Genomic DNA, 26,832 nt, shown 5'->3' with positions numbered 1-26,832 from the left:
AAAATAAAGAATAAGTTAAAATTCTAAGACATGCATAATTGCACACATGCACATACTCTTTCTAATTTTCAGAAGGTTAGTTCAAATAATTGCTTTCCATAAACAGATGCTCGAGGGACATTACCCTCCAGCCATCAGCATTGGTTACAGCTTGATGACGCACGCACTGTGACCCATCTGATTTGGTTGGTGAGCTTGTAAAGCGCCTATAAAAAGAGCCAGTGTCTATCCTAAAACAATATGCCTGTCAAAAAAAGCATGGAGACACAAAAAGGTTGAAGCAGCTTTTCAGCTTCAGTACCCTAATGTCACAATTTGTCACGCAGCCGTTGCTCAGACAGTCGTAGAGTAGGGTTAATGTGTTCTGTTCTTCCCCCTCCCTTCCACACGCACAAGCCACTCACTGGAATGGTTGCAGGATTCAAATGTGCCTGGCCTGACAATGGTGCTGCTGCGCATTGTTATGCAACTCACTATCTGTGAGGGCAGCTTGTAGCTCTCCTTTATTCTGCAAGTGCCAGTTGCGTGTTTAGTCAATGTCACGGCTCGCTAGTGTAATGCAACTCCGAGCACGGCAGCACCACTTGTCCGGTGGAGCTGGCTGCTGAGTTACGCAATGTTTAAGAGGATGCCATGGAATAATGTGCCAGTGATGTCTGCTTAGGTGTGAAACTCGATTGCTGTTGGAAACCTCTTTCTCTGCTTAGACATCTATAATAAACCCTGTAATGGAGAGAGACTACTACCACCTCGGGAGCTAAACCATGTTACCAGGAATAAAACAGTTGGTAAGAAAAAGGGATTTACAACCTTTTTTTCAAAGGATAATAATTGTTGTTGAAGTGAAATCCTTCAGTTAAAATGAACAAATCTTTTCTATCATGAGAGAATAAAAACACAAACACAACAATCATTCAAATCAACAGAAGCTGCTGTAAAGAAAGGGAAGATAAATACAACTTGGGCTGGAACAGAAGACAAACCTCCTGGAAAGCTGTTCTCACGGTGTGGATCAATAATGAGAGTAGTATCTTTTTAAATGATGCCTGGACTCATTGGATTAACTATAGATTAAGGATCTGCAAATTTTGGTGCTTGGTAACATTAATTATAAGGGAAAAACATACTGAAACGCATATGTACAGATGTGTAATTTATCCACCCATCAGATAAAGCAGCTCAGTTGGAAGATAAAAGATTGTTTTTTCTATTGTGTTGGGGACAGAGAAGCATGCCTGATGCCAATGTACTCCTGATGCAGAGTAGGGTAAGGAACAACTGCTATTAACAACTGATTATATTTATTGTGCATGCTTTGGACTCAACATCCAAATTACATTATAATGACTGTCAGGCATCATGTTAAAGGACTGAACTACAGCCCTCTATACGTAGCACTGGAAACAAAGAAGTGTATACAGCCGTCAGCTCCCATTACATTATATCTATATATATTATCCCTCTCTATCTATATACACATATATAGACATACACACACACTAAGCATATACAAGCTGACAACGTAGAAAGGAATTGGTTTCATTTAGACTAGTAAACGAGCCTGCATAAAAAATGGAGACACACCATGGTGTCTAATAGAACAATAGAAGAAGAAGAAAAGGGAAGAGGCTGTCTAAAACTCATTTGAATTACAATGACTAACAGTGAAATGATTAAAGCTGTAAATAACTGTGCTTCACTTACAAAGATCTATCAAATGAAATGAACATGCACTGGAAGTGGTGAATACTGTATTGTTATTTAAGATAAATATCATTGACCCCAAACTGAAATGTAAATATCACAAAAGGTATTTGAAAGAAGTATGCTTAAGTGTATCTGTAAGGAATATTTACTATATATATATATTTACTATATATATATATATATATATATATATATATATATATATATATATATATACATATACATATACATACACACACACATATTATATATACATATATATATATATATATATATACACACACACATATATACATACACACACACATATATATATATACATACACACACATATATACATACACACATATATATATACATACACACACACATATATATATATACATACATACACACACACATATACATATATACATACATACACACATATATATATATATATATATATATATACATAAACACACATATATACACACATGTACATAAACACAAACATTTTAACACACAGATTTTGTAGTTATACAAATACACTTATCTATGTTATCACAGATAATCTTATTGAACAACTAGTTATTTGCAATGTTTTATATTATGGAAACTTTTTTTTAAAAAATGGGTGTATCTTCAAACGATTAAGACAGCATATAAAACAAACGTTCTTTTAACATGGCTATGCAGAGAAAGGGTTAATTAGCAATTCAACTCTAAGCATACAAATGGATTACAAAGCACTCCATTTATTAGTCTGTCAATAGGAAGGTTCATTACAAGGAATATGAAGATACATTAGACATATACACGAAGGCTGCATGTATCCACTTGAAAAACATGCTCTCGTTGGTAAATGAGCATGCTAATTTATGCCACTGCACCACTACTGACCTGCTATACCCTCATTAACCCTCGTCTAGGCCTGTTTCATACTACAAGTCCAAATTAGTGTATACCGATAATGCAACAACATATCCTTTGCATTGACCGGTTATACCCAAACACTGAGACGCTTCTGAATTTTCTTTTCATGAATCTACTCAAGGAATTATAATTTCAGGGAATGTGTGCTGTACCATTACATTTATTGTAATAACCAGTGGTCTTCGGTTATGCAAACAAGTGTTTATTGTGTCAGATTGATTATTTTTTTTTATTCAGCCAATTAAACTGTGCCAAAGAAAATTCTGCTGTTAATAACAGAATAATCTTAATATATTGTTCAACATATTTATTGCATACCCTCTGTCAGTTACATCTTGTAAGCACAACATATCTTGATCCTGCTCTCCATTTTTTCTAGACAGCCTTCGGAGAATTACTGAAGATATTTCTGGGAAAAATGGTGACCTCTGCAATCACAGCAGCAGCGGCAGAAGTGAAAAGGCAAGAGGAAAAAGAGGAGAAAGAAGAGTCCATTTTGGCCATGTTAGGGATTATAGGAACTGTGTTAAATCTGTTCGTCATCATTTTTGTGTACATCTACACCACCCTCTGACAGTCTATCTGCACAGGGTGCTGAATGGATGTGCGGTGAAATTCCAGCAGTTGTAACAATGGCTGTGAATCAGAAGATGCTGCTACAGGGCTCTTCAAAGAACTATCCAATACATTCCAGTGTAAAGTGCCTAGGAGGATCATGGGAAGTGGAGCGCATCGGTCAGTGTAGATAGGAATGTGAGAGCCTGTAAGCCATGGTGAGCAGCAAACGTTCTTTCTGGCTCCACTGAGGCATTATATATATATTTATTTCCAGTGCAAAGATGCAACAGTTTTAACAAGGCCTATTTGAGTGCTATATTACTGCCATATAATATCTAATATACAGGAAATGGCATTTCTACACTAATAACCATCATGTGGCACCCGAGTCACTCAAACATGAGAAGTAATACCATAAACGACGTTCCTATTACATGCTTCCAAGCTGATACATCCAGCAAGGATTAAATCAGATTTCTAAACATTTTTTCCCAAATAACTTTTTTTTAAAGCACCTTACTAAACTTTTTGAAGTATGTTAAAAAAACATTCTGCTCTATTTACTGTGAAATACAAAGGATAATGATAATAAACTGGTTTATTCAACTCATTTTGCTTCTTAAGGCTAGGCAGGAAGACTGGAAAGTATATTTTGTAAGCCATCAAAAGCTCTAATTGAGTAATCAGAATACAGGAAAAAAATAAAATATAAAAAAAAAATGATAAAAGTGTGAGCAATCTGTACTTTAAGTTTGTCATCAAATAACATACCAATCCAAAATGGGTTTTAACTTGACTTAAAGGGACAGTCTACACCAGAATTTTTATTGTTTTAAAAGATAGATAATCCCTTTATTAACCATTCCCCAGTTTTGCATAACCAACACAGTTATAATAATATACTTTTAACCTCTGTGATTATCTTGTATCTAAGCCTCTGCAAACTGCCCCTTTATTTCAGTTCATTTGACAGACTTGCAGTTTAGCCAATCAGTGCCTGCTCCCAGATAACTTCACGTGCACGAGCAGTGTTATCTATATGAAATACGTGAAGTAATACCCTCTAGTGGTGAAAAACTGTTAAAATGCATTCTGAAAAGAGGTGGCCTTCAAGGTCTAAGAAATTAGCATATAACTAAGAATACCAAGAGAACAAAGCAAAATTGGTGATAAAAGTAAATTGGAAAAGTGTTTAAAATGACATGCTCTATCTGAATCATGGAAGTTTATTTTGGCCTAGACTGTCCCTTTAACAACAAACTTAAGTCATTTGAATTAAGGTTAAAGAAAGCCTATTTTACAGTTTGAACATGCACAGTATGTTATTTATTAATATAATTTGTTAAGATTTCTATTGAACATGCTTTTACACGTAATTTAAAACCATAAAATTAAATATAATAATTTAATAACATCATTAATAAGAAAAAACTATTTAGACTCTGCTTCCATCTATTCTCCATGTAGAATGTATGCTTAAATGTATTATTTCTTAAAACGAAAGTTTAACTATGATTAAAAATAAATGCACTTTCTTCCCATTCTTCCAGAAATTGCCAATTTTTGTTTAATGTGCCAATATACAAATACAGTACAGGAGCAATTCACATTTTCAGTTGTCTTAAAAATACCTGCTGGGAATATAACTTAAACACACAGCTTTTATAAGAGGGACAACAGTACATATTGTACTTGAGTCTGATATTCCTTGAGGCTTGTAACGAACGTGTGTTCAGGTTGTATTCACTTTTCCAGTATCTCAAGTCCCCAAGTTTTACTGTGCATGGCGCACAATGAAACTCAACCTGGACAATAAGCCATAGATTCATATATAAATGAATGATGCTGTGCACAACAAAGTTACTAGTGAATTGCTTTCACCCTGACACTGCTGATGTAAATGAGCACCTTCCTTGAGTGCAGTCAATTTTCAGCTCCCAGGAGACGCTCAGATGTTATAGGGAATGTCATTTTTCCATGCAGTAATGATAATTAAAAATAATATAACTATGACTATTACTTGTTTTGTGACTGGACAAGCAGTAAAATAACATTTATATAAAAATATATTAAACTAAGCATTTATGTATTCAGTTAAAGGACTAGCCTATGTTGTTGGAAATGTTTTCCAACATGGTGGGAAACTGGTTTCCCAAGAACCTCTTAGATGTAACCAACTCAGGATAAAATGTTGATCTGAAAGCGCAGATCTTAACGTAGGTGTCAAACGTACACTTACAAGAATGTCATGGCAACTACTTTTTTGGTTGTAGCAACATTTTCATATGAATAAAATGTTTACTAAAGTTACCTAATGAGCCATTGTAAAAGTAAAAGTTTGATTGCCCTAGGACAATGATTAACAGCATTGAAGACCATTTTGGTGGATAAAGCCATTAATATTTTTAAAAGAAAATTTGAATTTCATCATTAGTGAACAAATTCATAATTGCCATTACCAGACTGAGCAATCTTTGCAATACTGTAATTAACTATTTAATTAAACCAACATTAATCAGAATCCTCAGGTATAGTCATTAGACCAACAGATCCACATATCTTTCGGACTTAATTTTATAACCAAAAGTAATTTGTAAATTCAAGACAAAATTTTATGATGTAAACATAAAAATAAACACTAAGTGCCCAAAAATTCACATTGCACCAAGCAATAACATTGTAAAGTTAAACGGATATATTAAGATGATTTCTTAATCATACAAGGTGAAAGAAAAAACAAAAAAAAAACATACGAACAAAATTAAAATAAACCCTATTACTGAAAAAATAGATAAACTGTTGGACAAGTGGACTCCAATGCACACATTTGTGGAGGTGCTGATTTTAAAATGGGTTCATTTAACAAAATATAAACCAATAACTAGGAGGGCTGGGAAGAAGCTTAAAATGCAAATTAAATGAGAACTCATAAAAATATGGAAATATTATGCTAGCACTGTATCATGTTGCCTTCACAAGTGAAAAAAGTTATTGTTTTAAATCACAGATATCCAATGACAAACAAAATATTTGGATTTATTTAACCTTTTAAAGCCGTTATGCCGTTCTATTCCATCATAATTACACTGGGCTTTAAAGCAGTTATGACGGAATAGAACGTCATAGCTAACGGCTGTCCTGAAGCCTTCTGTGCTTTCAGGATTTGATCGCGGTCTGGAGGGCGTTCCTAGGGTTGTAGGGACCCCCCCCCCCAGAAGCGATCCAATAATTGAAATTTCGCGATCGTGTGCACAATGGTGTGGTTTCAATTTGTCTACATCGGAACAGTTGTTCCGATGTAGGCACTTTAGCCCTGACACGAAAGGGTTAATTGTGCTCACCCACTAGGTACAGGATTTTTCTAATGTTAGTCAGCTGAAGAGAGAAAATAGATGGGTGGCTCCAGATCTATTGTCAGGGAGGTTAGAAATATTTGGAATGCGAGGGGTGGTAGGCTACTGATTGATATTTTTAGATGGTAAACAGATAAGGTCCACAAGTTCTCTTGGTCCAAGAAGTGTAGAAATGTTTGCTTTGCTATGTATTGGTTGCTACTGGTTGGATACCAAGACCATGCAAATGGGTGTTTTTGTTTCTTGACCTCTCTCACTTAATTTGAAAAATCTGGTCATGGGAACTTAGCTGGCTGGGCTACTGAGAAATCTTCATTCTTAAAGAGTCACTAAACACTAAATACATTTTATAAGCATAGTATTGAGGTTATTTCCCCCCTACCTCTAGTAATGGATGCTGCCATGATGAAATCTATTTTTCACTGCATTCCAGTGCTGGTGTGTTTGCATGTGTGCAGCAACTCTCCTACAGAAACCTCCAGTGTGTCCTAAATTCTAAAATGGCGGCACCCATTATATGAGGGAAGTGCATTAAATTTATTTAGTGTTTGATGCCTCTATAAAATGTCTTAATGGTAGAGAACTATAAAAACATTTATTCTATGGCCATGTAAGCCCATTGTCTGTATTGTTTGAAAGGGACAAGCCACAGTAAGAATGACAAAGTAATTTATATTTATTCATCATATTTCTTTAAACAATTAAAAATACCATTTCAGATGAAACCAAAAATGAGTATATTCCATAAAGGACAATTCTGTTTTGACCTCTAACCTTCAGTCATGAGATTGGCTAGAGACCATACATTTATGAAAAGATGAAGCCAACACTGAATATTTATAAATATTTCAAAGTGCTAAGGAAGTTTCGTACTAGCATATTTAATGTGCATTTGCTAAAGAGGCAATCACTTTAAGGACCAAAATAAATATGATCTGTTTTTACAATTCAGATAGATTTCTTCAAAGCACTGTTTTGTCAAAATATCACATCTAAAAAGCACTTTTTTCATCATTCATTTTAATAGTGATCAGATAACTTAGAGCAAGTTAGCTTTAATGGCTCTATTGACAAATATTAGAAAGATGTTTGTAACTCCCAACTAACCTCCAGAAAAACTCAATTACTTTTCACACCATTAAGGTTTTACTATTAATTGTTTCTTAATTAAAAGAGATAATGACCTTCTTTACAAAAATGGTTCTTTGGTCAACAAGGTGGGGTGGAAGAATAAACAGAAATTCAATACCAGCCAGTACCAGGACTGGTAAGCTTAGCGCTAAGCTTTGGGTAAGCTTTGCTCCTTACTAAACACCATTCTACTTAAGAGTGAAAATAAAAAATACAAATATTAATAAAAGGTATATAAAAATATTGTACTGTTTACTATATTATTGGATTAATAAAATAATTATCCAAAAGCAGCTTTTGTTTGTGTGTTTTGTATTATAAATAGTAAAGCTTATAACGTATGTTTGTCTTGTATAGTAACACTTTGCTGTTTCAACCACATTCCCTGAATAAAAGCACCATTGCAAAAGTACTTTATATAGTTAATAGTCCAATCAATAAAACTGTTAAAATAACAAATACTTAAATATTACCTATCTATATAGTAAGTGATTCAATTCATTCATAAAAAAGATTCAATAAAATAACTTAAATTGATATATATATCAGTTTTGTGGCTTAGGGTGGGTTACTACAACTGCTTAACAACATTACATTGTGCATTTAAATGCAGCTGAGCTTATAACCAAAGAGGAGGGGGAAAATAAGCACTGATGGACCAAGAAAGTAATTTTGGGTTAAAAATGGTGTAACAATAGAATCCTCATTTGTTGCAATCCTCAAATATCAATCCTATATTGTAATTTATTAAAAAAAATAATTCAATAGCAAGGATTAATGTTTTTATAATAGGTCAGGGCCAGCATATTTTAAATGATATTTGACAGCTTAATATTAAAAAAGTTAAATACATTTAAAACTTCAATTTGTTTCAAACAAGAAGAGACGTGTTTTACCAAAACTATCTACAAACAAGTGGAAGATAGTGAATGGGTATATCTGTGTAAATCTTGCTATAAAGATTGGAAAAGATGGATATACCAAGATTAGCAATCGTTTCTTCCCCAGTCCAAGCTAAATAACCATTGAAGCTTCTTAATACATATAAATAGTTCAATGATAAAAAATAATTTATTTATATAGTCAAATCTGCCTTTGAATTCTTGAAATAAGAGAATACCTAGAAGTGTGCATGCGTTTTTAACAGTAACACAATATAGAAACAGTGTTTGCAACAACGTTATACATTATTACAAACAATGCTACCATATAGTGCTCAATACGTGCACCCTAATAAGTCTGCCTTAGTATGCTCTCATATAAAGTTTCAACAACAGATTCTAAAAGTAAGAGGTACAAATGACAACAGAAGTTAATTTGAAAGATGTTAAAATTGCATTCTCTATCTGCTTGAGTGGATTTTACTTATGTCCACGTCCCTTTAAGCTCACTGTGCATTATAAGACATATAACAGTCACAAGTGTTTATCCATTACAGAACAAAAATAACAGAAACTTCTGAGTAAAAGTGACAGAATAAAAACAAAATTTCTGAACGTTAAATAATTTAGTGAAATGTTAATTCAGTATAAGAATATGTAAGCATTATGCACAATTGGCATACTGAAATACATAAAAGTACAAACTCTAAAAGGTAGATTACATTTTTGTTACAAATTAAAAAAAAAAAAAAAAAAAACTTTCTTTAGTAGGACTCAAAACTAAAATATATATGAGTGCACTTCAGTTCTGAAGACACATTTTTGTAATGCACATTAGCACAAATGTATCAAGTAAAAGCTTTTAATTGTTAGACAGCTTTTACTGTGCAGGGATACAAGCAGAACATATGATATAGTCTGTGCACCTGCTCAGAGAGCCAGCAGTAGTTTGCACTGCGTCAGCGATAATGGTTCACTGACATAATACAACCTACCACTAGCAAGTTGAGCATGGGTAGGCGCTAGTGTACGGTAAAAAACATAACCAAAACAATGATAGCAACAATTCTTATACAAGCATATTGCAAATAGATTTCTGTTCAAAAGTGAAAGGCACTAACCTGCATTTAAATTTGAAAAGTTATATTCCTTGAACATATTGTATATAAAGACCACATTTTACCACATACCTGAGTCATTTCTAAGGTATGATGACATTGCTGGGATAAGGCAGGATTGACTGAGGAGCTCTTGCAGGACGGATGGGAGTGCATTGCTATTTTGCCCTCTGCTCTCATTAGCCTGAGTTTCTCCATTCACAGTGCAACCAGATGGGTTTATATAGCTAGCAAGAACCTGGAAAATAAAACATTTTGGGTTAACATGTTACTCCGCACCCTGTGGAGCACAAATTCAAATACTGGAGATTAGTACCAAAATAACTGAGACATGGTTAGGAGAAATAATTAGTTGCCTGGGTCTTAGAATGGACTGACTGCATAATCCCAATATCAAATACGGTATTCAAAAACGCAAATGTATAAAAGTTGAAAACACTTTTTGGAAGTATGCAGGGAAGACCAGGTGGCTGCTTTGCACTGCTATTAAACTGGGGCTTCATTTTGAAGCTATGGCTCTTGTAAAAATGACGTCATCTTAACAAGTGAAACTTCTTCTGGTTTTTAAAACCATAAGGCTATCCAGAATACAACTTGCTAAATAAGTTTGTTTTGGGCTTTTTAAAAATTTGGATGGCAGCTTTTTGCCATTTTTTTAGTATTTCTGCAAACTATAGTTATTTTAAGAAAGTGCAGTGTACCATAAAAAAAATATTTATAATAACTCCAGTTGAGCAATTAAAATGAAAATAAAAATGTAATATGGCGTCAACAAAGATGGTTGGAAATAAGTCATAAGTAAAGTGGTTAATGGGTGCAACGAATTGAACTTAATTCACTTTCACTGTAGAATACAGAGGGAGGCCGGAGAAATTTCACCCACACCAGCCTTACATACCAGCAGCAAACAAGTTACATGTTCTTCCTCCAGCCTTTGTTTTGTCAGTGCTTGCTCCACATCCCAGCCTGATGCAGTAGAGCCTGTTCCAAATCCGGTACCTTTGGCCCAATAAAGTTGCTGCTCTTCACATGTGCCACTACCGTGTGTGCTGGAGACCTGTGGCTTAAAAAAATAATAATAAATGAGATGACAGAAATGGATTGAGGAAAACTAGCATATGGTCTTAACCCCCCCCCCCACACACACACACAGCACTTAAAGGGACAGTTTACTAAAAAACATACTGCCCTTTAATTAGTTCCCAATGATCCACTTTACCTGCTGGAGTGTATTAAATTATTTACATGTATTTCCATTACCCTTATATTGGCATTTGAAATAGATTTAGCCTGTGGTATCCCCACCCATCTTGAAAGTCAGTAGAAGAAATTATACTCCCAGTGGGTTATAGAAGAGATAAGTAATACAATGTTAATTTTCCATTGTTCTCTGGAAGTATTGGTGATTGGTTTATGGACAGATATAAGATAAAGAAGCATGTATATGTACACACAATGTGATAAAGTAATGAGATCTGATTATATCTACAAGCTCAACCCATTTTATTATGTTGCAACTTCAAAAAAAAAAACACAAAACCCGCTAATTCATATACACAAATAAGCCTTAAAAAAAGCAAATCTCATACACTTTATATTCTGCAGCTGGTAAAAAAAGTTATTGGAAACACAAAGGGAAAAACAATTTTATAGTATACTGTCCCTTTAACTGATCTTTAACATAATGGATTAAAATCTGATCTATACATTTAATATAAAAATAAATTCTAGACTCTAAATAAACCTTTAGATCTTAGTGATTATAATGAAAATATAAAGACAAATGGCTCTCCAGCTTTGTAGAGTTGTTGGAGCTCGATAATATGAAGAGTATTGGTTAGGGACATGAGCTAGGATAAGAAAGTGTCAACACATAATATTAAAAAAAAGAGGAACCACCAGTAGAAGTGAAGACATATAAACACATCTTAGGTGAATAGCTTCTTCTCCATTCTTGGATGTTATCAAAATTACATATGGAAAGAAAGATGTCTTGAGAAACATTTTATTGAAAGCTACTTCAGGCATGACTTCAGGTAATAAAAGTCAACTACCTTGGTCCAAAGGAAGATCAAATAAGTTAAACAGTACAAATGAACATGAAAATCAGTTACTTCTTGTCTGTCTTCAGAGAGAAGGTCACTAATGGTTCAGATTTACTCACCTCTGAGCCACCAGTGTCACCCTTGTCTTAAGGAATTTGAGGTGCTAATTATTTTAGGATATCCTTTGTTTATACTTTATGTAATACTTTATCAGCATCACTTGCACTGATTGCAGTAAGAGCTCACAGAACTGCAGTGGTTAATCTTCAGTCAGAGAGAAGGACATTGTCACAAAATTGATAAAACCCACAAAAGACCCAGTCTGAGGGGTTAAACCTTAGGAAGATTTATTTTTCAACTGTGACTCTTAAACAACTGAAGAACCATCTGAGTGAGAGAGAAGGCCAGATGAAAAGGAGCCTGAAACAGAATGTCATCCATGTAAGGAACTACAGAAACTGACCCTCCTGCACAGTGCACAAAAGGAAGCAAAGTGTGAATTGTCTCCGTTTCAAAAGAAGGATCTTTTAGGAATTTGTTGAATATCTTGAGATCAAAAGAAATTTGAATAAAATCCCTGGATTGTTTGTTTTTGGACCAAGATGAGTTAGACTTTCAGGATGATTTAAAGTAGCCAGAACTTTGAACAGAGGAGGCCTTTTTCGAAGACTCAGATTGTCGAAAGGTGAGATAACGCCCTTAGATTTCTTATCCTGGGGCAGAAAAGCTCTTTCACCCTCCGACAATAAAACGCATCCAGTCCAGACCCAAACAGAGATTTACCCTGGAAGGGGAGAGAAAGCAGTCTGTGTTTACTAACCATATCAGCAGACCAAGACTTGAAAGGACAGTCTAGTCAAAATAAAAGTTTAAACTTTCAGAATTCAGATAGGGCTAGCAATTTTAAACAACTTTCCAATTTACTTGTATAATTAAATTTGCTTTGTTCTCTTTTTATTCGTTTTTGAAAACTAAAGCTAGGTAGGGCTCATATGCTAATTTCTAATCCCTTAAAGGGACATAATACTCATATGCTAAATCACTTGAAAGTGATGCAGTATAACTGTAAAAAGCTGACAGGAAAATATCACCTGAGCATCTCTATGTAAAAAAGGAAGATATTTTACCTCACAATCTCCTCAGCTCAGCAGAGTAAGTTCTGTGTAAAAAGTTATACTCAGCTGCTCCCAGCTGCAGGTGAAAAAAATAAATAAATGAAGAAATGAACTGCAGCCAATCAGCATCAGCAGTGCTGAGGTCATGAACTCTTTTACTGTGATCTCATGAGATTTGACTTAACTCTCATGAGATTTCATTGTAAACTTCCTTAATCTGAATAGGGAAATATTATGAGAGTGCACGAGGCTCATCCTTTCAGCTGTCCTAGGACAGACATACTAATATGCTGCTTAGAAATCCTTTACAATGGGGAGGTGGCTACTGAGAAACTTTTGAGGTAAAATATCTTTCTTTTTTACATAGAGATGTTCAGGAGATATTTTCTAGTCAGCTTTTTACAGCTATACTGCATCACTTTCAAGTGTTTAAACATTTGGGTATTATGGCCCTTTAAGGCCGCCTCTTATCGCACTGCATTAAAACAGTTTTTTTTTTTACAGCTAGACAGCTCTAGTACATGTGTGCCATATAAATAATGTTCTCTCTCCCAGTTAACTAGGAGTAGGACTGACTGGCTAAAATGTAAGTCTGTCAAAAGAACTGAAATAAGGGGGCAGTGTGCAGAGGCTTAGATACAAGGTAATCATAGAGGTAAAAATTATTTTAATATAACCCTGTTGGTTACGCAAAACTGGGGAATGGGTTTTGATTAATCCTTAAAAGGTAAACAGTAAACGTAACGTACTGTTCAAATAAGTGATGAAAAAAACAAAAAAACCACACTAGTATTATGATCATTGTTATAGGTTTTTGTTTTTAATTTTTTCCAAATCATAGAGGATATCTAAGTATGCTGGATAATCACATGCAAACATTTTCTGAGCAGTTCTCTCGGCATGTATTAGCCACATCCAGCAAACAGCACTCAGTGCCACTACCTCCCTTACTGGGGGGATTATCAATATAATTTATGTCACTGTTTTGCGAGACTCCAGTAATTTCCTATTTATTTTGCACGTGTCCATTATTAGACACGGACCATCGCAATAATTGTCTTTTCATAAAAGGTAGCAATTAAAGTTTATTATTTCCCGGAAGATTTGTGACTCAGTATTAAAATGCTATCCCCTCCATACTGTTTTAGGTGATGACGGAATAATTGTTCATGCACAATGTTCATTGTATTCTATGTTTCACGCATTTCTATGTTCACAAGATAGGTAATTTAATTATATATGCAGACAGTTGAACTGGTGAGGTCACTATCACGATTTTGGTTTTAGTTAATAGAGGCATAGCCATTGGTGATACCTATGATGCAATTACGGCACCAATGCTGAAACGCGTCAGCAGGAAGAGGAGTGACCCACCAGAGCTCCTGCATCCCTCCTTTGTTGTCGTTGCTACACCTTTATGTGCATCCCAGATTGGGAAATAAAGCGGTTTCTTTTTTTGATCACTGGTGCTCCTGTACTTTGTTTTGTACTGAAAAGGATTTCTCAAGTGAGCATGGATCTTAACATCAGAGTTGACACCCCACGGCACCTGGTTGACTTGGGAATAGTGAGTCACTGAAATGGTCATGCCACCCGGGAGAGTATACACGCAATAAGTTGACAGAAGGGTTGCGCTAGGTTCCGGTTGGAGGAAGCATTTGTGCTGAACGAGGGGATAAGTGAGCTTGTCGGATAAATAACGCAGAGTGGCCCCCGAGATTCAAGGAAGCAACTCCCTTAGGATCAGCACCAGCAAGCTCCAACCGTAAGTTCACGGCTTCACACTGGCTGAATGAGGACATGCGTGTTTTTCCTAGCGTTTAATTAGCGTCCCTCACAGCTCAAATTCAGAACACTCATTATTTCTGCTATTGTAGACGGGCGGTTGGTGACTTGTGGCCCAATTGTGAACTCCTTTTTGACCTATTACACAGTGGGACTGACCGCAAGTGCTAAAGCTTCACAAATCATTTTTCGTATAATATATGTCCCCAGACTATGTAAATCATGTGTACATGTTCATACTAATAGCCGATGGGCTTGTATGTTGCAGATACTTGCCACTCTCAGCATCCCGTCCACTGGGCTTACCTCAGCTGCAGGAACTTGTTTCCAGCAGACAAGCCAATCCTGAGCATTGCAAGCACAACGCCAAGGATCTGAATTAGTAACAGCATCTACAACCCAGGGGGACTGGTGGACAAGTCCACAATTCCCCTGGGAAGACTGCAAAAGTTCTCACTGATAAAAGACCTTTCAGTGCCTAGATGATAACTCCTTGTCTGCCCTTCTGAACAACAGGTTACTGCATGGAGAATTCAGGTCTCTTATTGGTTAGGGGATTCCCTTATAAAGGAAGAAATAACTGAGGATTATGGGAAGTTAGAGGGATTTAAATCTATGGTGTGTTGGGGTGTATTTATTCTCCTAGTGGTCAGGAGGGGACTTTTCTCACATGTGGTGGCTCGTGGTGGCTCATGGAGTCTCACCATCTGGTGAAAGAAATTGTGTTCCCTAACTAGTGAATAGGTATTAAAATTTTTAACAAAAGAAGAAAACAAAATAAATAATAAATGTAATTCTTTCCGGATATGGTGAGTCCATGGCGTCATCATTTACTGTTGGGAATATCACTCCTGGCCAGCAGGAGGAGGCAAAGAGCACCACAGCCAAGCTGTTAAGTATCACTCCCCTTCCCACAACCCCCAGTCATTCAATTAAAGGGAAATGGGGAAAAAAAATGAGTAACACAAGGTGTAGAGGTGCCTGAGAAATAACTATCTTGAAATAAAGGGCGGGGCCGTGGACTCACCATATCCGGAAATAAATTTATCAGGTAAGCATAAATTGTTTTCTTTCCTAAGATATGGTGAGTCCACACATCATTTACTGTTGAGAACCAATACCCAAGCTAGAGGACACAGATGATTAGGGAGGGACAAGACAGGCAGACCTAAACAGAAGGCACCACCGCTTGAAGAACCTTTCTCACAAAAGAAGCCTCAGCCGAGGACAAAGTATCAAATTTGTAAATTTTGAATAAATATGCAAAGAGGACCAAGGTGCACCCTTGCAAATCTGTTCCGCAGAAACTTCATTTTTGAAAACCCAAGAAGAAACAGCTCTTGTGGAATGAGCCGTAATTTTCTTAGGAAGCTGCTGACCAGCAGTCTCATAAGCAAAACAAATTATACTTCTCAACCAAAGAAAAGAAAAGTAGCAGTAGCTTTCTGACCTTTACGTTTCCCAATGAAACAAACAGGGCAGAAGACTGCCGAAAATCCTTAGTCGCCTGCAAATAACATTTTAAAGCATGCACAACATCCAAGTTGTGCAACAAACGTTCTTTATGAGAAGGAGGATTAGGAAGGAACAACAACTTCCTGATTAATATATCTGACCGAAACCACCTTAGGAAGGAAACCTAACTTAATATCTATGTAATGCAATGGCTGAAACGGAGCCTGCTGCAAAACTTTAAGAAAAAAGTTAATGCTCCAAGGAGGAGCAACAGACTAAAACACAGGCCTGATTCTGACCAAGGCCTGACAAAAAGACTGCACATTTGGCAAGTCCGCCAGACGCTTGTGCAGACCCTTCAGAGAACTGACTGACACACCCTTCTCCAGACTTTCCTGGAGAAAGGACAAAATCCGAAGAATCCTGACCCTACTCCAAGAGTAGCCCTTGGATTCACACCAATAAAGATATTTACGCCATATCTTATGGTAAATCCTTCTAGTAACAGGCTTCCGACCTGAAACATGTTCTCAATGACCGACTCAGTAAAAACCACACTTAGATAAACTAAACGTTCAATCTCGAAGCAATAGGCTTCAGAGAACCGAGATCTGAAGGAATGGACCTTGAGTTAGAAGGTCCTTGCTCGGAGGCAACCTCCAAGGTGGAAGAGAGGACATCTTCACTAGGTCTGTATACCAGGTCCTGCGAAGTCACACAAGAGCTAATAGAAATACCGATGCACAAACCCGTTTGATACGAACAATGACTCGTGAAGGAGAGCAAAGAATGGAACAAGTATGATAGACTAAAATCCCAAGGAACCGCCAGCGCAACTATCAGGGCGGCCTGCAGATCTCTTGACCTTGAATCGTAACGTGGAAGCTTGGCATTCTGCCGAGATGCCAACAGATCCAACTCCAGATCCCCCCCATTTGAGGGTTAACCTGGAGACTACCTCCGGGTGGAGAACCCACTCCCCGGGATGAAAATTCAGTCTGCTCAGGAATCCTCTTTCCCGATGTCCACTCCTAGAATGTGGATGGCAGATAGACAGCCATTGTGAGCTACCGCCCACTGAACAAAGTCGAGCCACCTCCTTCAAGACTAAGGAACCCGAGTTCCTCCCCGAGCCACTGAGGTGATATTGTCCAACTGGAACCTGATAAACCTCTAAGGACAACTGAGGACAAGCCCTCAGAACCTTGAAGTCGCTCTTCACTCCAAGAAATTGAGTGGGTGAGCAGACTCCTCATAAGTCCAAAGTCCTAGCGGCTTTAATGAGTTCCAGTCTGCTCCCGAACCCAACAGGCTGGCATCCGTGGTCACAATCACCCAGGAATATCTCCAGAAACCTGAGCCCTGGGACAGATACTCCTGAGAAACCACTACGGAAGAGAGTCTCTTAAAACTGAACCAGATCTATCCTCAGAGAGATCCGAATGGTCACCGCTCCATTGACTGCGCATGTAAAACTGCAGAGCTCTCAAATGAGCATGAGAAAAGGGATGACGTCCCTGGAACCCTCAGACCAATTACCTCCATACACTGAGCCACATTAAAGTGAAGGGAAAATCAGCAGCAGCTGGATTTAAACTCCCAACCCTCTGGTTACAAGATGGCTAAACTATCTACCATATCCCTATAGCTTGCTGTTGTCCGAACAGTAGACTATAGAGAGAGGTAAGAGGAGAAAATCTTTGATTGTCCGACCTCCGTTAGAAATATTCTCATAAATAGAGAATCTAATAAGGTCCCCCAAAAAAATGACCCTTGTAGTGGAACAAGGGAACTCTTCCCTAGATTCACTTCCGATCCATGGGAACATAAAAAAGACATGCTCTCTGAAAGAGAGATTGCTCGAAAGAAGGATGACACCTGAACCATATATTGTCCAGGAGGCCACCCTAGCAATTCCCTAAAAGAGTCCTAGGAAAAATGTCTTCCAGAAGTGGATTACGAACCCACGTGGACATACATTCATTGGGTGTTAAGCAAAAAACCTTAAAGGGACAGTCTACACCAGAATTTTTATTGTTTAAAAAGATAGATAATCCCTTTATTACCGATTCCCTAGTTTTGCACAACCAACACAGTTATATAAATACACTTTTTACCTCTGTGATTATCTTGTATCTAAGCCTCTGCAAACTGCCCCCTTATTTCAGTTCGTTTGACAGACATCCATTTTAGCCAATCAGAGCTGGCTCACCTGAACTCCACGTGCATGAGCACAGAGTTATCTATATGACACACATGAACTAACACCCTCTAGTGGTTAAAAACTGTCAAAATGCACTGAGAGAAGAGGCGGCCTTCAAGTGCTTAGAAATTAGCATACAAACCTTCTTAGGTTTAGCTTTCAACTAATAATACCAAAAAAACAAAGCAAAATTGGTGATAAAAGTAAATTGGAAAATTGTTTAAAATTACATTCTCTATCTGAATCATAAGTTTATTTTGGACTAGACTGTCCCTTTAACCACTCGGTGTCCTGGTACCTGACAAATCTCAGAAACTTGAGAAGATCCCGGATAATGAGAACAAGCAGATACACATCCTCCAGGACAATGTTCATCATGAACATACCCTCTTGAATCAAAGGAGTAGAGGATACTCTGAGAAACTTAAGGTAAATATCTAGAACCTGCTCCCCGACTGGAACTATCACTCCCAGAGAGGAAGGTCCTAAACCCAGTTCAAGAATGTCTCTCATCAAACCTGGAGTACAGATACTCTAGAAAGCAGAAATCTGCCCCTGGGAGGAAAACACAGATTGCTACCCACTGGACCAGGACTGGTTGAGAGAAAGAGGGAAATGAAAACTTTCCTTTAGTCTGTTCCACTTGACGTGTGGTAGAAAAGACCCTTTTTCCACCCGAAAGTCAGAGAAAAAATCTGCCAGACCTGGTTCAACAAGGTAAGGAAGTGCCAGAAGCTTGGACTTGGAGGAAACATTAAGGGCTAGATTTATTAAAGCTGAGGCGGACAGGGACGCGTATACGCGCCCCTGTACGCCTCAGATCGCCTGTGGCAGGGCGAAATTACCCGCAGGTAATCACCATCGCACACGAGCGCAATTTTGCGCTTGCGTGCAATCCCGCGCACAGCCAATCACGCGCGGACAGGAGCTGTCAATCTCCTCGGTCGGACTCAACCGCGGAGATTAAATTTTGCCACCTTAGAGGTGGCGAAGAGGTTAGGGAAGCGGCAGTCTGGTGACCGCTGCTTGTTAAATTACGGCGAGCAAGTTCTTGAGAGAACTTGCAGCCGTAGGGCTTTGATAAATCAAGCCCTAAATAAAGACACAAGACATGGTCAAATTGGATAAGAGACCTGCATTTGCATTGTTATAAAGCCTAGACTGTGCTACTAAGCCACAGGTAAGCTTCTCAGCTGATAAGATTCAGCCGCAACGCCCCGCGGGCTAACACAACAAGTCAGATTAGACAAGGCATCGTACTAGATGAACAAATAATCCTCCAGCTTCCTTATCCATGGTTCCGTAAAGGGGCAGGTATTCTCTATAGGGATCGAAATTCTCTAAGCCATAGTAGAAAATCTCACTTCTACCTAAGGCACTGTGCATTTTAAAAGGAGGAAATGACAGGAAAACATAATTTATGTAAGAACTTACCTGATAAATTCATTTCTTTCATATTAGCAAGAGTCCATGAGCTAGTGACGTATGGGATATACATTCCTACCAGGAGGGGCAAAGTTTCCCAAACCTTAAAATGCCTATAAATACACCCCTCACCACACCCACAATTCAGTTTAACGAATAGCCAAGAAGTGGGGTGATAAGAAAAAAGTGCGAAAGCATATAAAATAAGGAATTGGAATAATTGTGCTTTATACAAAAAAATCATAACCACCACAAAAAAGGGCGGGCCTCATGGACTCTTGCTAATATGAAAGAAATTAATTTATCAGGTAAGATCTTACATAAATTATGTTTTCTTTCATGTAATTAGCAAGAGTCCATGAGCTAGTGACGTATGGGATAATGACTACCCAAGATGTGGATCTTTCCACACAAGAGTCACTAGAGAGGGAGGGATAAAATAAAGACAGCCAATTCCTGCTGAAAATAATCCACACCCAAAATAAAGTTTAATGAAAAACATAAGAAGAAGATTCAAACTGAAACCACTGCCAAAAGTACTTTTCTACCAAAAACTGCTTCAGAAGAAGAAAACACATCAAAATGGTAGAATTTAGAAAAAGTATGCAAAGAGGACCAAGTTGCTGCTTTGCAAATCTGATCAATCGAAGCTTCATTCCTAAACGCCCAGGAAGTATAAACTGACCTAGTAGAATGAACTGTAATCCTTAGAGGCGGAGTTTTACCCGACTCGACATAAGCATGATGAAATAAAGATTTCAACCAAGATGCCAAAGAAATGGCAGAAGCTTTCTGGCCTTTTCTAGAACCGGAAAAGATGACAAATAATACAAAGCTCTAACAGCATCCAAAGAATGCAATGATTTCTCCTAGAATTCATAGGATTAGGACATAATGAAGGAACCACAATTTCTCTACCAAGGTTGTTAGAATTCACAACCTTAGGTAAAAAATTCAAAAGAAGTTCGCAGCACCGCCTCATCCTGATGAAAAATCAGAAAAGGAGACTCACAAGAAAGAGCAGATAATTCAGAGACTCTTCTGGCAGAAGAGATGGCCAAAAGAAACAAAACTTTCCAAGAAAGTAATATAACGACCAAAGAATGCATGGGTTCAAAAGGAGGAGCTTTAAAAGCCCCCAGAACCAAATTCAAACTCCAAGGAGGAGAAATTGACTTAATGACAGGTTTTATACGAACCAAAGCTTGTACAAAACAATGAAATATCAGGAAGATTAGCAATCCTTCTGTGAAAAAAGAACAGAAAGAGCAGAGATTTGTCCTTTCAAGGAACTTGCGGACAAACCTTTATCTAAACCATCCTGAAGAAACTGAAAAATTCTCGGTATTCAAAAAGAATGCCAAGAAAAAATGATGAGAAAGACACTAAGAAATATAAGTATTCCAGAGTCTATAATATATCTCACTAGATACAGATTTACGAGCCTGTCACATAGTATTAAACACAGAGTCAGAGAAACCTTCTTTGACCAAGAATCAAGCGTTCAAACTCTATACCTTAAAATTTAAGGATTTGAGATCCTGATGGAAAAAAAGGACCTTGCGACAGAAAGTCTGGTCTTAACGGAAGAGTCCACAGCTGGCAAGAGGCCATCCGGACAAGATCCGCATACCAAAACCTGTGAGGCCATGCTGGAGCTACCAGCAGGACAAACTAGCATTCCTTAGAATCTTGGAGAATACTCTTGGAAGAAGAACTAGAGGCGGAAAGATATAGGCAGGATGATACTTCCAAGGAAGTGATAATGCATCCACTGCCCCCGCCCGAGGATCCCAGGATCTGGACAGATACCAGGGAAGTTTCTTGTTTAGATGAGAAACCATCAGATCTATTTCTGGGAGTTCCCACATTTGAACAATCTGAAGAAATACCTCTGGGTGAAGAGACCATTCGCCCGGATGCAACGTTTGGCGACTGAGATAATCCGCTTCCCAATTGTCTATACCTGGGATATGAACCGCAGAGATTAGACAGGAGCTGGATTCCGACCAAACCAAAATTCGAGATACTTCTTTCATAGCCAGAGGACTGTGAGTCCCTCCTTGATGATTGATGTATGCCACAGCTGTGACATTGTCTATCTGAAAACAAATGAACAACTCTCTCTTCAGAAGAGGCCAAGACTGAAAAGCTCTGAAAATTGCACGGAGTTCAAAAATATTGATCGGTAATCTCACCTCCTGAGATTCCAAAACCCCTTGTGCCGTCAGAGACCCCCACACAGCTCCCCAACCTGTAAGACTTGCATATGTTGAGATTATAGTCCAGGTCGGAAGAACAAAGAAGCCCCCTGAACTAAACGATGGTGAACTGTCCACCATGTCAGAGAGTGTCGTATAATCGGTTTAAAGATATTAATTGAGATATCTTTGTGTAATCCCTGCACCACTGGTTCAGCATACAGAGCTGAAGAGGTCGCATGTGAAAACGAGCAAAGGAGATCGCATCCGATGCGGCAGTCCTAAGACCTAAAATTTCCCATGCATAAGGCTACCAAAGGGAATGATTGTGACTGAAGGTTTTGACAAGCTGATATCAATGTTAAACTTCTCTTGTCTGACAAGGACAGAGTCATAGACACTGAATCTATCTGGAAACCTAAAAAGGTTACCCTTGTCTGAGGAAACAATGAACTGATTGGTAAATTGATCCTCCAACCATGATCTTGAAGAAACAACACAAGTCGATTCGTATGAGATTCTGCGAAAATGTGAAGACTGAGCAAGTACCAAGATATCGTCCAAAAAAGGAAATACCAAAACCCTGTTCTCTGATTACAGACAGAAGGGCACCGAGAACCTTTGAAAAAAATTCTTGGAGCTGACGCTAGGCCAAACGGTAGAGCCACAAAACTGGTAATGCTTGTCTAAAAAGAGAATCTCAGAAACTAAAAGTGATCTGGATGAATCGGAATATGCAGATATGCATCCTGTAAATCTATTGTAGACATATAATGCCCTTGCTAAACAAAAGGCAGGATAGTCCTACAGTTACCATCTTGAATGTTGGTATCCTTACATAACGATTCAATATAGATAGATCCGGAACTGGTCTGAAGGAATTGACCTTCTTTGGTACAATGAAGAGATAGAATAAAACCCCAGCCCCTGTTCCAGAACTGGAACTGGCATAATTACTCCAGCCAACTCTAGATCTGAAACACATTTCAGAAATGCTGAGCCTTTGCTGTGTTTACTGGGACACGGGAAAGAAAAAAATCTCTTTGCAGGAGGCCTTAACTTGAAGCCAATTCTGTACCTTAAAAGTAAACGTAAACTGCCCCATACCAGCTGAGCTGGAATGAGGGCCGCACCTTCATGGGTATTTAGGAGCTGGCTACAGGTTTCTATAAGGCTTGGATATATTCCAAACTGGAAATGGTTTCCAAACTGATACCGCTCCTGAGGATGAAGGATCAGGCTTTTGTTCCTTGTTGTGAGGAAAGGAACGAAAATAATTATTAGACCTAAATTTACCTTAGATTTTTTTATCCTTTGGTAAAAAAGTTCCCTTCCCTCCAGTAACAGTTGAGATAATAGAATCCAACTGAAAATCGAATAATTTATTACCCTGGAAAGAAAGGGAAAGCAAAGTTGACTTAGAAGACATATCAGTATTCCAAGTTTTAAGCCATAATGCTTTTCTTGCTAAAATAGCTAGAGACATATACCTGACATCAACTCTAATGATATCAAAAGATGGTATCACAAATAAAATTATTAGCATGTTATAGAATAATAATAATGCTATAAAATTATGATCTGTTACTTGTTGCGCTAAAGCTTCTAACCAAAAAGTTGAAGCTGCAGCAACATCCGCTAAAAATATAGCAGGTCTAAGAAGATTACCTGAACATAAGTAAGCTTTTCTTAGAAAGGATTCAATCTTCCTATCTAAAGGATCCTTAAATGAAGTACTATCTGCCATAGGAATAGTAGTACGTTTAGCAGGAGTAGAGACAGCCCCATTTAACCTTAGAGATTTTGTCCCAAAACTCTAATCTGTCAGATGGCACAGGATATAATTGCTTAAACGTTTAGAAGGAGTAAATGAATTACGCAAATTATTCCATTCCCTGGAAATTACTTCAGAAATAGCATCAGGGAGAGAAAACACTTCTGGAATAACTACAGGAGATTTAAAAACCTTATTTAAACGTTTAGATTTAGTATCAAGAGGACCAGAATCCTCTATTTCTAATGCAATTAATACTTCTTTAAATAAAGAACGAATAAATTCCATCTTGAACAAATACAAAGATTTATCAGCATCAACCTCTGAGACAGAAACCTCTGAACCAGAAGAACCATTATCAGTATCAGAATGATGATGTTCATTTAAAAATTCATCTGAAAAAAGAGAAGTTTTAAAAGACTTTTATGTATACTAGAAGGAGAAATAACAGACATAGCCTTCTTAATGGATTTAAAAAATAAAATCTCTTATGTTATCAGGAACACTCTGAAAATTAGATGTTGACGGAACAGCAACAGGTAATGTAACAGTACTAAAGGAAATTTTATCTGCATTAATAAGTTTGACATGACATGCAATACAAACAACAGCCGGAGGAATAGCTACCAAAAGTTTACAGCAGATACACTTAGCTTTGGTAGGTTCAGCACTAGACAGCGATTTTCCTGAAGTATCTTCTAACTCAGATGCAACGTGAGACATCTTGCAATATGTAAGAGAAAAAACAACATATAAAGCAAAATTGATCAAATTCCTTAAATGACAGTTTCAGGAATGGGAAAAAATGCCAAAGAACAAGCTTCTAGCAACCAGAAGCAATGAAAAATGAGACTTAAATAATGTGGAGACAAAAGCGACGCCCATATTTTTTTAGCGCCAAATAAGACGCCCACATTATTTGGCGCCTAAATGCTTTTGGCGCCAAAAATGACGCCACTTCGGGAACGCCGACATTTTTGGCGCAAAATAACGTCAAAAAATGACGCAACTTCCGGCGACACGTATGACGCTGGAAACGGAAAAGTTTTTTGCGCCAAAAAAGTCCACGCCAAGAATGACGCAATAAAATGAAGCATTTTCAGCACCCGCGAGCCTAACAGCCCACAGGGAAAAAAGAGTCAAATTTTTGAAGGTAAGAAAAAATGATTAATTCAAATGCATTATCCCAAATATGAAACTGACTGTCTGAAAATAAGGAATGTTGAACATTCTGAGTCAAGGCAAATAAATGTTTGAATACATATATTTAGAACTTTATAAACAAAGTGCCCAACCATAGCTTAGAGTGTCACAGAAAATAAGATTTACTTACCCCAGGACACTCATCTACATGTTTGTAGAAAGCCAAACCAGTACTGAAACGAGAATCAGCAGAGGTAATGGTATATAAATAAGAGTATATCGTCGATCTGAAAAGGGAGGTAAGAGATGAATCTCTACGACCGATAACAGAGAACCTATGAAATAGACCCCGTAGAAGGAGATCACTGCATTCAAATAGGCAATACTCTCCTCACTTCCCTCTGACATTCACTGCACGCTGAGAGGAAAACCGGGCTCCAACTTGCTGCGGAGCGCATATCAACGTAGAATCTAGCACAAACTTACTTCACCACCTCCATAGGAGGCAAAGTTTGTAAAACTGAATTGTGGGTGTGGTGAGGGGTGTATTTATAGGCATTTTAAGGTTTGGGAAACTTTGCCCCTCCTGGTAGGAATGTATATCCCATACGTCACTAGCTCATGGACTCTTGCTAATTACATGAAAGAAAAACCTTTTAAGGACGGAAAACAGGGAGAAAGCTATCCCTAGCTTCTCCTATTCCTGTGAAAATTTAAATAGCATGTCCGGAAACACTTCCTCATAGGAAGGAGCATCATGAAAATGAAAAAAATTACAAAACTTCCAAGGGTTGATAACAGGGATATTGGTATCGTCCCAGTAGCTAAAACCTCCTTTAACAGTACACAAGGTGTTCAAGCATACATCTGAAGGAGACTACTTCAGCATTAGATGATAGAATTATACTGTCCGAATCTGAGATTTCACCCTCAGAAGCTACTGACGAATCCTCCTCACCAAACTTAGGAGAGAGAGTAACCTGTGGAGCAGAAACCTCCCTATCTGAATCTTTAAATGTCCTCTTGCGTTTCCTCTGTGGGAAAGGAAAAGCAGATAAAGCTACAGATACCGCAGAGAATACCTGAGCTGCAAACTCTGCAGGCAAATACACTCCTCCAGGAGATTGAGAGGACCCGCAGGGCACTGCATGTGACGCCATGAAGGCTTAGGACGCATAAGGAGAAAGCTGTGGCATTGCCTGAACAGCATCATCCTGAACAGCATTGCCTGAGGTTAAAAAGAAAAAGAAAAGAAAGAATTTTCCTTTAAAATAAAAATATTCAATTAAATATTTTATAAATCAAGAAGGAAGGTATGTCCACTATGCCACAGGCAGTGGAACTTTTATAAATCAAGGCAGAGCAGACATATGTTCCTAGGAGCAGAGCCCTTTAAAATTTAAATAGTGGCTCAACTATGAACCATAGAAAAAAGGCGTGAATCCAAAATATATAGAAAACAAAAACCTGCTTCAAGTATGAGAAAAAATGCCCATAGGATATATTAAGGGCTTTTGTGCTGTCACTTTAAGGGCTCCCATTAAAATAAGTACTGTCACTTTAAGAATGGATGAATGATTTGAAAAGCAATAGTGTCTGTAGGGCTTGATTGACATATAGTTCATCTGAATTGCACACTGATTAAGGTGAAATTAAGGCGCAACAGCCATAAACACCGCTCCGTTTCTCAGACGGAGAAGAAGCGTTGACACGTGACCAGAAATCAGCAAGCTGCTGAAATTGGTACCACTCTGTAACAGGGAAACCTGGTACCACCAGATCGACATAACCCTCATAAAGTACACTTAGAAGTGCAAACAAAAAAGTCTGCCATATCTATCTGCCATTTATATTTAAATAAAAATGAACCCCACATAATCAGTCCTCAAAAAAAGGAAAGCAGTCCCTCTCTGTGTCACCTCTTTAAGTGCCTGCACTCTGCCATAATAAATATCCCAGCTAGGATATTTAATGTCCCAAATAATGCTTGCAGATCCTGAAAAGTACACTAGCCTCCCATACT

At 37.7% G+C, this 26,832-nt stretch overlaps 2 protein-coding genes across 8 annotated transcripts in view; one reads left to right on the top strand and one right to left on the bottom strand.

Moving 5' to 3' along the window:
• The window catches only part of BIRC6 (baculoviral IAP repeat containing 6), an 854,588-nt gene that overhangs the window by 158,739 nt on the left and 669,017 nt on the right, over positions 1-26,832 (bottom strand). For 6 of the 7 annotated variants that reach the window (XM_053711846.1, XM_053711852.1, XM_053711849.1 and 3 more), the window contains exons 64-65: positions 10,562-10,726; positions 9,736-9,901 (exon numbers count right to left, since the gene is read on the bottom strand). In XM_053711846.1, coding sequence (XP_053567821.1) covers positions 9,736-9,901; positions 10,562-10,726 — 331 coding nt within the window. The remainder of the gene's footprint in view (positions 1-9,735; positions 9,902-10,561; positions 10,727-26,832) is intronic. The other variant, XM_053711848.1, reaches the window with a different exon arrangement.
• On the top strand, positions 1,166-3,790 carry LOC128657491 (protein TUNAR-like). The gene is made up of 2 exons (XM_053711853.1): positions 1,166-1,267; positions 3,002-3,790. The coding sequence occupies exons 1-2, from the start codon at positions 1,232-1,234 to the stop codon at positions 3,194-3,196; spliced, it is 231 nt and encodes a 76-aa protein (XP_053567828.1). The 5' UTR covers positions 1,166-1,231; the 3' UTR covers positions 3,197-3,790.

The sequence above is a fragment of the Bombina bombina genome, chromosome 4 (genome assembly GCF_027579735.1).
Source record: "Bombina bombina isolate aBomBom1 chromosome 4, aBomBom1.pri, whole genome shotgun sequence".
Lineage (NCBI taxonomy): Eukaryota > Metazoa > Chordata > Amphibia > Anura > Bombinatoridae > Bombina > Bombina bombina.
This window is presented reverse-complemented; position numbering and strand designations above follow the sequence as displayed.